The sequence below is a fragment of the Ambystoma mexicanum genome, chromosome 9 (assembly GCF_040938575.1).
Source record: "Ambystoma mexicanum isolate Mex_15411 chromosome 9, UKY_AmexF1_1, whole genome shotgun sequence".
NCBI lineage: Eukaryota > Metazoa > Chordata > Amphibia > Caudata > Ambystomatidae > Ambystoma > Ambystoma mexicanum.
Window position 1 is genome coordinate 664,481,959 of NC_090931.1, and position 13,443 is coordinate 664,495,401.

At 45.6% G+C, this 13,443-nt stretch overlaps 1 protein-coding gene across 5 annotated transcripts in view; it reads left to right on the top strand.

Annotated features, from left to right (window-relative positions):
* The window catches only part of LOC138488473 (caspase-8-like), a 596,184-nt gene that overhangs the window by 400,800 nt on the left and 181,941 nt on the right, over positions 1-13,443 (top strand). For all 5 annotated transcript variants that reach the window (XM_069615461.1, XM_069615457.1, XM_069615459.1 and 2 more), the window contains one exon: positions 9,002-9,143. In XM_069615461.1, coding sequence (XP_069471562.1) covers positions 9,002-9,143 — 142 coding nt within the window. The remainder of the gene's footprint in view (positions 1-9,001; positions 9,144-13,443) is intronic.

Below are 13,443 nucleotides of genomic sequence, written 5' to 3' on the forward strand. Positions count from 1 at the left end.
GTGGGAGGAGGTGAAGAGTGCGATTGCCAGACTGAAACCACACAAAGGCCTGGGAGAAGACAGGCTAACAGCAGCATTCTATACGACATTCAGTCGGCAGCAGTCTAAAGGTCTGGCATAGGTGTTCAATGAATTCCGTAAGGAGGGTGAGATATCACCCTCTATGGAAATGGCACATATTACCCTCATCCCGAATCGTGGGGAAAAACCCACAGTGGAGCTTCTTCTATAGGGCGATAGCACTCATTAACATAGACGCCAAACTCTATGCAAGGGTGCTAGCAGCCAGGCTGGAGGGCGTACTGCCGTCTCTCATCGCGCAGGATCAGTCTGGGTTCATCCAGGGGCGGAATATGTTTGATAACATAAGAAGGGCCCTGGACATTATTGACAAAGCCAAGTGGGGTGGGGGGGTGGAAGGGGCAGTGCCTACATGTTTTTTAACGCTTGACACCGAAACGGCATTCGCCAGTGTAATTTGGGGCTTTATTAACCAAACGTTAAACAGGGTCGGACCACATTTTCTGAGGATGATCCAGGCAAACTACCAATCCCCCAAGGCAAGGGTCAAGGTCAATGGTGGACTGACAAACCTGTTTCCAATTAGCCAAGGAACTAAGCAGGTGTCATGGCTACTTGGCCAGGATCCATCAAGTGAAGGGAGCAGGGGGCATCATGGGTCACGCACGTCCCTTTGGGACATTTATACATAGGGGGCCTGGTTCGATACAGTCCTGGCACCTCTGGCGCCAAGGATTTAAACAGAACATTTCCATTATGGGCAGAAGTGCTTAGAATGAACCAGAACTATTTTATTATGAGCAAGAGTACTCTCAAGAACTCTCATTTGGGTAACTAGTCCGGGTGTGGTCTCCATCTTCATCTACATCTGCACATGCATCTTCTAACTTCTAGGAGTGGCAGGGTGTGGCATGCAGAACTTTGCTAAGGGGCGTGGCCTTAAGAGCTCAGCTATAAAAGCCAGCCCAACCCCAAGGCACACGCTTTGCGTTATTCTGCACCTCCGTGAAGCGTGACGCTCAGCGTCGCCTGGGATTCATCTTACCTGGAGTTATCCTGCCATCTGCATCCTTGCTCGTCACTGGAGAATCCTGCTCTTACCTGAGTGCTTCCTCCTGGCACGCGACTCACCTACAAACATCTCAGAGCGCAGACATCCTTCTGGCACAGCAGCTCACCTGCAAACATCTCGGAATGCAGACATCTTCCTGACAACGCAGCTCACCGGCAAACATCCCGGAACGCAGACGGCATCATCCAGGCACGGCGCACTCCATCCAAACTCTCAGCACCTGCAAAGAAAAGGCAAAAGACAAGGTTAGACATTCCGTTAAGGGCTCGCTGCCATCAAAACCTCGCGCCTTCCCTAAAGCCATTACTCACCTGCTGCTGAACATTGTGGTCGCATCCATCTTCCGCTCAGCTGCGTTCCGTGCCTCCACAGCTGTTGTTAGGCCGCATTTCCACCTATTTGGGAGAAAACAGAGATAAACTTTATTCAGTGCAAAACAACCATATTGAGAGCAATATCATCAAGATATTGAGAGGGAAAAGACAAAGACATTGAGAGAAAGCAGAAAGAGGAACTTAGTCACAGCCGGACTGGACTAGTACTCGGGAATCAGTGAAGGAACTAGATTCCACCAACAAGCGCCCCTGCCAGAAGTAGTAGGACGGAGAGCTCATCATTCACATTAATCAGGTGAGCCTTATGGGCCGGTACGTGCCCACAGAACTCGCACCTTGGATCAAAGGGGTTTGGAAATACCATAGTCATCTACCAGCGCATTCACGTTTTCCCATATCCACGCAGGAGCAGTGCCACCAATTGTCGCCACCCATAGCTGATCCGCAGGGTAAGAAACCAGAAGGGGGAGATCTAACACTAGGGAGGGCTGCAACCGTGCCCCAAAGCCTCCGCAGAAACCAGGTGAGGGTAACAGCAGGGCTGTCGACTTTCTCCTCGGTTCTTTGCATTAGTGATGGAGCCTTTAGTGACCGAATAAGGAAAATGTGGATGTGCATGGGGGACAGTTGGGCAAACTCGCATCCTAAGTTTGGGATGTTTGCAGATGACGTGGTTCTTATAGTTACCAAGCCGGAGTTCTCGCTATCGGCGATAATGGAAGAAATAGGGGAGTTTTCCACAGTTTCTGGGTTTAAGGTCGAGTTACTTAACTTGTCACTGAGAAAGGAAAAACATGAGCGGTTGGTAGCCAACACCTGTTCAGATCGGCGGAAGGTCTGGTTAGGTACCTGGGAATTAATGTGACATCAACCATAAGTTAAGTTGTCTGGCCAACTACCATCTTCTGGCCCGACAAATAAAAGTGGACCTAGCACGGTGGAAGGGGCTGTTTGTTTCATGGTTAGGAAGGATAGCTATTGTGAAGATTAATAGTCTTTCCTGTCTGCCTTAATGCCAGTAAGACTGAGATCCTCCTCATCGGAACACCAGCTTCCTCCTTTCCACTCTCTCTCTGGCTGACCACTCTGGGCCCTCTTCCTGCTGCTCGCTGTGAGGTTAAGAACCTTGGGGTTATCTTCGACTCCACCATTTTCTTCTCTCGTCACATCTCTGACGTCTCTAAGAAGTCAAACTATCGGCTGCATCTCCTCCGAGGTATTTTTCCTTTCCTCTCTTTCCCCCAGAAGCTCACTTTCTCCAGAGCTCTGGTCCGCTCTAGGCTGGACTACAGCAACAGCCTCTTTCTAAATCTTCCTGCCTCGACTCTCCGTCCTCTACAACTTATCCAGAACAGGACTGCAAGACTTGTCCTTTCTTGGCCTCAAGTCCAGGGATCGTATCTCTCCAGCTCTGAAATCTCTTCATTGGCTCCCAGTGGCAGCAAGGATCAAGTTCAAAACCCTCTGCATCGTCCACAAGGCTTTCTGAGGCCTGGGACCGTACTACCTCCAACTCTCTCTTCCTAAACATTTCCAACTCTCGAGCTTTCCACTCATCCACCTCAACTCTGAGGGTCAGTCGCTTTTCCAAGCAGAGAGTTGGGGGCAGATCTCGATCTCCAGCTGGGGCCTCCCTTTGGAACAGCCTCCCTTCCTCTCTCAAACTTGAGCAGAATCACCTCCGCTTCCAGAAGCAACTCAAGACCTTTGTCTTTTGCTTCTGCTTTCTCTCTTCCTCTCCCCTGCTGATGTCCCGACTGCTCCATGCGCTGATTACCTGGCCACCATCTGAACTTGGGCCAAGGCTCAGCCATGTCCGTTGCACCTTGTACTGCCTCTTGGCTCCCCCAGTACTTTTGGTCTGTACCTGCAACCCTACAGTCCCTTCTCTCTGCACTTATGAGCCACCCGTTGGCTGAAATGTTTGAGTTACCTGCACTTCACCTCCCCCCACCCTCGGCACTTCTCCTCTTCCACTTCCCCGCACTTGCACGATCTGAATGGCACAAGGCCTAGTAAGATAGTTGCTTTATCCTCCCTCTGTTTCCCCCTTCTTGTCTTGTTGCGCCTAGAAACACTTGTGTACAGGCGCGTTATAAATGCCCTATCATATTATATCTGTTTCAGGCGATGCCTCTGCCTGTGCCGGGGAGGATAATGGGGGGAATGCAGAAGGACCTCATGAACTTCATCTGGAATGGAAAGAAGCCCCTAGTAGGGAGGAAGATTTTATTTAGAAGTAAACCGAGAGGGGGGTTGGGCTGTCCTGATGTGGTGAAATATCAGGCAGCAGAAGTGAGAGCCTATGGGGGAGGGAGGATAACAAGAAACATTGGGTGGTCATCGAACATTGCAGGAGCATATCTTTGTAAGATCCCCTGGATGAGAAGGGATGAGAGGCCAAGAGGGCTTATGGTGTACCTGACAGCGAAAAACACTCTTGAAATCTGGGACCGGCTGAATAGGAGGCTGCGTCTGCCAACATGGCGATGCATGCACCCCTATCTTTAGAAACCCTGCAGGAGTCAAACCTACACGATATTAGCACTATACGTTCCCAACGAGAAACAGGACACGTATATTATAGGAAAACTGCAGACGTTTGGGGGCTGGTGCGAGGGACAGCCAATCGTAGGCGGGGATTTTAACTGTGTGATTGACCCGACACTTGACAAAACACTCCCACCCACAACAGCTGACCAGAAAAACAGACAAGCACAGGGGAAACTCTTTAGGGACTAGGGTGTGATTGAAACATGACGGTTCTTCCAGGAAGAAAATAGGGAATACATGCATTTCTCGGCGGTTCGCAAGGGCTACTCTAGGGTAGACATGGTTCCATTTCATCATCTCTGACCCCCCATGTAACGAAAGTGGAAATAGGGGTGAAATACCTCTCAGACCACGCGCCGGTGTTGGTCTGTATTGAAGTAGATGGAGTGGGGAGAAGAAAACAACCGAACTGGAGATTAAATGAGATGATACTGAGGGACATCGCACTCAGGGCATATATGGAGGGTACAATAAGTAATTATTTTAAAGAAACAATAATGGTGAGGCGGACTGGAGGATAGTCTGAGACGCGGGGAAAGCGGTAGTGCGCTGTGAATTTATCTCACAAGCGGCCGCATACAACAGAGAAAGAGCTCTCATAAATCAAAAACTCGAAAGGAAATTAAAAGACTGAGAGACAACATAAGACTCGACAAACACATAAGCCCCTACGAGAACTAAGGAAGATCAGAGCCCAGTTGGGAGACCACACCGCAGACCGGGGTGCACAGACACTATTGAGCACCAAACAATCATATCACATGCACGGAGGGAAGGCAAACAAATTCCTAGCACTTAACCACATTGCACGACTTAAAAATAGGCAGGGGGAGTCATGTACAGCAGAGGAAAAGAAACCAGAAATAATGGTACAGTTCCATGAGGAACTGTTACATTGTGAAAACCTTGAATCCGAAATCCAGAGGTCCTACATGTTGGTAACGCCCCTACCCCAAATCTCGGAACATGACAGCAACACCCTTAGGGGTCTGATTACAGCCCAAGAGGTCAGTGACGCGATCTCAGCATTACCGGCGAACAAGACCCCGAGCCGGGACGGTTTGGGAAACAGCTATTGTAAAACATTTTGCACACAGCTGCTGGCTCCACTCACACGTCTCCTCAATGTCATTAGGGAGAGGGGTTGCGTCACGGCCGATATGGGGAAATCTACAACAATATTAACTGTGAAACCAGGTAAAGACCCTTCAGAATGTGCTAGTTACAGTCCCATTGCACTCTTAAACACTGACGCTATGATTTATTCTAAGATACTGCCAACCAGACTGATGAAAGTCCTCCCAGAATCATACACGAAGATCAGGCAGGATTTATCATGGGAAGACACACACATGACAATGTGAGACGGGCCATTGACATGGGAACAAGAACGAAACAACGATTCTCAGTAGCCGCGTTAGACGCTAGACGGGCCTCTGACAGTCTGGATTGGGAATATCTAAAACTAGTACTGAAGGGTACGGGTGTGGACCGGAATTTACCAAAATGGTATTAGCAACTTTCAAATCCCATCCACGAGCTTCATAGTAAATGGTCAGGGTTCGGAGCAGATTAAAATAAGGAGAGGCACACGACATGGCTGCCCCCTGTCCCCTCTGATCTTCACAATGGTGATGGAGCCCTTTGCGGTACAGATCAGATTATACCTGGAGATTAGGGGGGTGACGTGTGGGAAGGCAACACATTAAATTGCATTATATGCGGACAACAATGCTCTTTATGAAAGACACCAAAAACACGCTGCCTAGGACCATGTCAAAACTACAAGAGTTCGGCAGCATATCAGGGTTCTCTATAAACTACTCAATCTAAAGCAATAAACATAACGGAAGAGAGTGAGGAGATCACGGTTCTGGAGAAAACATACAACTTAATCTGAGCAAAAGAAACCCTGGTATATCTGGGGATAAACTTATCAAGGGACATGGGGAGCATAATTAGAAAAAATATTAAACCCCTCTGGAAACAACTACAAGATGACATGCATAGATGGGAATCCCAAGAATTGTCATGGTTTGCAAGAATCGCAGCAGTGAAAATGACCCTCCTACCGCTACGTGGTAGGCTCAATGCCCATAGATATGCTGCCCCGTTCAATTAAGGAACAACAAAAGGCAATATTTACCTTCATTTTGCAAAATAAGAAACCCAGTATACAAAGACGAAACTTGACGCGCCCATCTCTCCTCGGGGGTCTGGGAGTCCCGGACAGAGGGAGATATGTATTGGCGGCTCACTTGGCGCTGATGCAGAAGTGGGCAGGACAAACAAACTGAAAGGGTGGTGTGGGATAGAGCAAGTGTCTACTAATATCCCTTTGAAAGCACTACAGGCTCTTAACACTGGAGTGCGTGAGAAGGGGGATAGCTTGTTGGAGGGTACCAAAATGTCGTTATGCAGTTGGGACAAAGCATTGGGTATGAAAAACATTCGGCGGGGGTTGGGTCCGCTGTCCCCCCAGGCACATAATTTAGACTTCACGCCGGGTCTGCAACAGAAATTCTGGGAGGTTTGGACAGGCGCGGAGGCACTGACCCTGAAAGACATGTACCAGGATGGGACCCCTCTGCACTTTATAGACTATAAACAGAAATTTGTTATTTGGGGGGGCAGAAAGATACAAATACACACAAATCAGACACTAGATCTCTCAGCCAATAGTGAAGAGGGCAGGCTCTAGGACCCCAACTGCGCTGGAATTAACCATGCAGGAGGGCTCGACCGCGAGAGGGATAGCCAGATTATATAGATTGCTGAACAACACGCAAATAGAAGACAAACTTCTGTATAAAGAGAATTGAGGTCAAGATATAGGGGAAAAGATCACTGAAGAGGAATGGGGTCAGATATGGTCAAGAGCACATAGGTCATCCAAATGCACTGCGATCAAGGAATCGGCGTATAAGCTATGTTATAGGTGGTATATGTCCCCCTGTCGCTTACACAAAATCAAAGCAACATCTTCCCCTGTATGCTGGAGACAATGTGGGGGGAGAGTGGATCTTTCATGTGTGGTGGACGTGCCCAAGAGTGGTAATGTACTGGAAAGAAGTGCTGGGGCACATAAAGGAGATCACGGGAGCGGAGTTACCAATGTCACCAAACATAGTTTTACTAGGAGCGGTATCAGAAGGCCCATACGCAGCATCGGGAGGTAAAGCTACCTTAATCACACATTTACTGATGGCTTCGAGAATGACAGTGGCACAAAGATGGAAGAATGAATCGGGACCGACAACGGCTTGGTGGTGGGTCAAGATCTGGGGGGTTATGGCAATGGAAAAAATATGTGCCTTAAAGGCAGGTAAATACTTGAAATTCCTGGCGGTATGGAACCCCTTGCAGGACTTTTTAAAGGACAGAGAAGCCCACTTCCACAAACCGCAAATGCTTAAACATTCACGTTCACTGACATACCGAAAACTAGCAAAGGTCTGTATGCTCAGATCGAAGGAAATCAGTAATGGGGGGAAGACTCTGGAACCAAACAAGTTGGGGAAACGGGTGGGGGTGTACGGGTTGGAGAGTGAGACATTTGTTAGGAATTTATTGAAAACCTTCAGCGGCAACCGAACTGCTGCTGAAATTGAATATGCTCTGTAAATGTGATACACAGCAATGACTGGTTAAAAAAAAAAAGAAACCCTGCCTTCCCGCCAGGGATGGACTACAATAGGTTTAAGAGGTGGATTGTGGGGGGCAGGGAGCTATGTGAAATTAGAGATGTTTGACGCTGCACGTATCAAGACATTCCCGGAGTGCTGCAGGGAGTATGATTTCGGAAAGGAGGATTTGTATGCGTACCAGCAGATAAAACATTGAGTTAATACCCCAACGATAATGAAAGGGGCTACGAGAGGCATGACTGAGTGGGAAAGGCTGCTATCATTCAGTGAATCAAGGGGGGCAGGAGCAGCTGGAGGTGAAGGGTAAATGGGAGGCAGGCCTGGGGAAGATTGTTCACAGACAGTGAGTGGGGACAGGCTCTGAAGGGGTGGTTCAGTCCATACACCTCAGCGCAGCACTAGGAACTACAATACAAGATGCTACATTGGTGGCATTATACGCCGAAGCGCCTACATAAAATGTACACCTCAAATTCTCCACTGTGTTGGCTGCAATGCAGGGAGGAGGCAACGACGGAGCATATTTGGTGGTGGTGTCCGCAGCTCCAGCACTTCTGGCAAGAGGTGAAGTTGAGAATTGACTAGATGTTAGGGTTTGACTTGGAGCTGGATAGAGCTTTAGCACTCTTGAACAGAACGACAGAAGGTGAACCTCGATTAGGGGGCAGTACAGGGAATCTTTGTGCAAACCTGTTAATGAACGGCATGCACTGTATAGTGACGCAGTGGAGGCAGAAGGAGGCACCGTCCATCATACAGTTGTACTACCTAATTTGGGACACTATAAGTATGGGGAGAAAATGGCAATAGTTCGGGGTACGATGAGATTTGGCAAGGGTTGGTCACCCCTTCTTACCTATGCTCTGAAAGACTATACCCGTTTTATTATCCCGAAAAGACTAAGGATACTTGGCATTCTCCTGGAGGAAGAACACTGAAATGTAGACAAGCAGTATACAGTCACTGGAAAACCTAGGCTAGGCTGGGTAGTGTGGGGGCAGCTATGTTGGGAAGTGTTGGTAGGAATCGTTGATCAACTGTTTAGATGAATTGGAGAAGAGCTGTGAAACTGGCTACATTGCTGAAGTTGCTTTTGATTTCATATGCAAATAAAGATTTGGTTGAACAAAAACAAAAAAAGTAATATTTAAATCTGAAGAGGGGAATAAAGGAAGTTAAAGCATAATGCTCACCGACGATCTTGACTTAGAATTTGATTTGTTTCTGAATTGCAACAAAATGTCAATACGCCAGGCTGGATTAAACAATTGTGTACGTGGAAAAGAGTTTCAAACTTAAATTGAATTCTGCCTCCGTTCACCTAATTTGGAATCACTGACTCTAAAATCTTTATACCCTCTGTTCTCCTACAGACAATATTTGATATTCTGCTGGAAATGGAAACTTCTGATCTTCTGAGAGAAGACAAGTTGGACAGCTTGAAGGACCTGATGAAATCTGTGGGGCGCAATGATCTGATGAATAAAATTAAAACATTTGAAGTCACAAGAAAAGGTACTTTTTAAAAAATAAATCACAAAGGATTATATATTTTACTGGTATGATATGTCAAGTCAGACAGCAATGTATATGCCAGAAGCAAATATGTCATACCATGTTTCTGCATGAGTTTCCATATTGTTTTGCATATTCATTTTCAAGCTATCAGGATTGTTATTTTTCATGGCATCTCAAGGAAGATTATAAGCTATTTTTCAAGTTGCCCCCAAAATCTCCCTGATTTTAGGTTTAAACGCCCCCAAGCTTGTTTTAAGAATTTCCCAGGAGAGGAACTGCACAAGGAGACATTAGACATTGGTGCAATGGCCAGTATCCACTTCATTCAGGTACATGTTGTACTGAGAAATCATAGATTTTCACCAAAGTTTCTTTACACGAAGTAGACAGTTTTTGAGGTTATTCATATCGCAATTTGGAAAGATTCCACTGGATTTTCCCATGATGTAAGCCCCTTATTTTCACTGTGTCCTCCTCTTAATATGCATTTGTATCAGGCCCCCATTTCCCCCTGATTTTGACTGTTCTGAGGCGTACTGTGCCCACTTGATATGCTGTCATTCTACACTCTGCTTAGACTGGTAGTAGCTTAGGTCTGTGTCTGCCCCTGTATCCACTAGAACTTTCCATATACTCAGATATTTTGCAGTCTTAGATCAAACACGGGTTCATCATCACCTACAGCAGGTCTTTGCAAGAGGCCTGGATTTTGCTCTGGAAATACCCCCTCTTCAACCCTACCATACACGTCATCCTAGTGGCCCAGTGTTCCTCACCACTCATCCCACTTCTGAATGGTTGGGGATGCCTAATGCTTTTCCTGACTTGTCCCATGCTTTCACTAACATGCCCCCAGACAGGGAGTCAAAGAAATTAGGATCTTTGTGAAGGAATGCAATCTAGGCTTTTGGCCTGCAAATGCCTTTTGCACCATATCATACGATCCCCACATTTTATGATATGTAGTCGGGGACTACACAGCGCATGCATGACGAATTTCAACATCTGTTGGAGGTGGTGTCTGACAGCAGCAAGAACAATGCAAAACAAATGTTCATCTTAGGTGCTAGACGGGGGTCGAAAATGGTAATCATGGAGCAGGAGCTGAAATTAGCTCATGGGTTCCAGGAATTCTACTGAGACCAGGGGCTACTCATGTGAGCCAGGAGATATATAAAATGAAGCTCCATTAATATGCTATTAGAATAGTGTACACTTAGTGGATGTCAGTTCAAATAAACTAGCAGCATAAGAGAAATAAAAGGTAATTGAGACTGAAGTGATGCTTATTTTGTAAAGCTATTCAGCATTAGAAACTTGTGTCACATAGAACATGTATTTAAGACAATGAGCAGGCATAGCACTTTCTAATATCAGCTTGGGGGACTCGTGTGATGAGATGAAGGAATGCAATGTCCATGTTACCCATAAACCTTTGACACTTTCTCTATTCAAATGTCCCATCTGACTTGAACTTTTCATTCAAACGCGTTGAACTAAAGGAATATTTTGAAGAGATTGATATCAATTGTTGGACTAAAGAAATGTGAAATTGCTGGCATGATTGTGATTATTTATGAGGACCATGTTATGGCCTTTTAACACATTGGTCCCATAGAGCTAGAAATTATGTTCCAGTTTATAATTTTTGGTGCATAAAAGCTAGTAGTTGAGAGAGGTTTTTACCAGGGGTGGCTCAGTTGATAAAAACAACTTCAGGACAAGATAAGTGCAGAGGGTTGGGCTACATCATGCTTTCCCTTAGTATCAATAGGACGTATTTGTAACTAATCAGGATCCCAGCTTTTCTTTTTCATGAACTATGTTCGAGGGCCACCATCAGAAGTTTAAGAATAATGGGAACACATTGGGTGGGTGTACCATTACTTTTCTTCTTTTGACAAAATGTCTTGGATATTTTATTCAGTTCCTTTATAGTGGAGGCAGTTCACTAACCACTTTGCAAACCTGTTTTTTAGGCAAACTGAAGAGGGCATCTTGCAGAGCTTTGGTGTGTTCATCCAGGTGTGACACTCGCTACTCCCCTTCCTTGTGGATTTTAGCTTCTGACTCTAACAATTAGTTGGAATAATTACAAACTGAATTTCTTATAGTAAAGAGATGCTTGAGAAAAAGTGTGCCGGACAAACATAGATAACATGTAATTTATTTTTATAAGCTGCTGGTCGAATGGTCACTGTGATGACTCCTGCGGAGTCATCACCAAACCCTAGCCTACAGTCTCCTCCCATGTGGCCAGGGAAAGGCAGTCGCTATGTGATCCTAAACCTGGGGGTGGTATCGGGGAAGGATTGCATCGGAGGAGACGGCTGTCTTGTGCAAGTGGTGACTCCACTACGAGAGACACAGTATTCATCTTCTTCTAATGGCATGCTATCAATGTTCTAGTCCCTTCAATATCGATGCCCAAAGAACCTGTCATCAAAAGTAATTTGAACAGAACAATGTTGGTGCATCAAAGCTTTAGGAATTCAAGGCGAGTGCAGTGAATGTTAGGTGATTGGAGGACGGGGGAACGAAGGCTACTATCCATCTGTTAGAAACATCGTGGCTCATTGAGGTTTCAGGAAAAAGCAAGTATTTTTTGGGGGAAAAGTGAACAACTATTTCATTTTCGCTATTAAGCAACCAAACCATTTTTCTCTTTCTCTTGCCTTTGTTTGTGCATTGCTCTGCAAGTGAGCTATTGGGCGGATTAGGAAAATGACTAGCTGTGAGACTTCCGCTTGGTGTGCCTGCCATACTCTCCACTTTGAATTTGATTCCGTTAGTTCCAATTGTGCGAGGGACTGCGGGCAAACTGCCTTTGACCTCGAATTGGTGCAGAACCACTTTTGCAATAATTTGGAACTGGCAAGAAGCCTGGAAGAACCCTGTAGCAATCCCAGACCGTGCAGCTCAGGACTTGTACCCGTTGCTGTAACTACTTGTAACTGCATATGCATTTTTGGAGTCCAAATTGCTACACCAAAGGCAAAAACATATTTAATCACCTACTGAGTGAGTGGCTGCGGGCGAATAGCCTTTGAATTTGCTTTGGTGATTAGTCCATAAATCTGTCATAAGTTTGCAGTAAGACTGATAAGAAATTTGGGTACAAATATCTGACTCATTGAAGTAAACGTACACCATCATATTGAAACTCAAGTCTGGTTGACCGAGCGAGTTACTGCGGGCTGAGAGCCTTTAAACCCCCGCTGGTGGGGCTGTTATTAGATTGTGATTGGATTGATAATGTGTGAAGTTGGGCGTGTGAGAGGGGTCTGGAGATTGGTATCTAGCCAATTACCCTTGGGCGATTTTGAGTATCCTATTTTACACTGTTGAGTGTAAAGTGGCATACTCTGACATACAGCTGAATTTAAATTGTAAATGTGTGAAACCATGCCCCCAATAACAAGGAAACAACTACACTCAGCCACTTCAGAAGATTCACAAAGAACTCTGGTGGCCTCTAAGAATATAAGAGGACGCATGTTGAGTACGTACCTTTGAACATGATGCTAAAATGCAATCAAGCCTTCGTACTAAAATCACAGAGGATGAGTTGGTTGACTCAATTTGTTGTAATTTACGAATGACTGAACAAAGAATGAGTGATCATATGGATATACAGGGTGCATGTACAGGGATACCAGTGGTAATATGTGTGCTGATACTCTACTGGATCAAATGAGGGGAGTTTACAACGCATTGAAATCTAAGTCCCAAGGGTAGTACAATACAACAGTGGGAATGGATCCCAAAATAACAGATTATTATAAAGAAATTGGTACTAGCACTGAGCTTAGAAGCTCGAAACAACTAAATACTGACATGCCAGCCTTTCCAGGTGATGTCACTGACATCTTCTTCCTGGAGAGGGCTAGCATGTGTTAGTTATTTGATGGGTAACAAAGGAGAGGTTGGCCAAGACCCACTGCTGATTGAATATGGGGATACTCGAGGATTGAGACACAGTCAACCAGCGGTAGTATCCATCCAGGAAGAATCTGTTATGTTAGCAGGCTCCCATCACAATTATTGGACACAATGTCCCATAGTGAGATAGAGTACGAAACAGACAAGAGGGGTTCTATGATTTTGCACCATACTCTTAAGGGAGGCAGACAAACATATTAAGTTAACTTCACCATCAATCTTAGCACTTAATACAGTCCTCAGTTGAACTGTATGAAAACATAAAAGACGAGATCAAAGCGCACACACTGATCCTATGTGAATTGAATGTAGAAATTGACATATTGTCTAACTTAATGTTGAAACGCACGAAAAA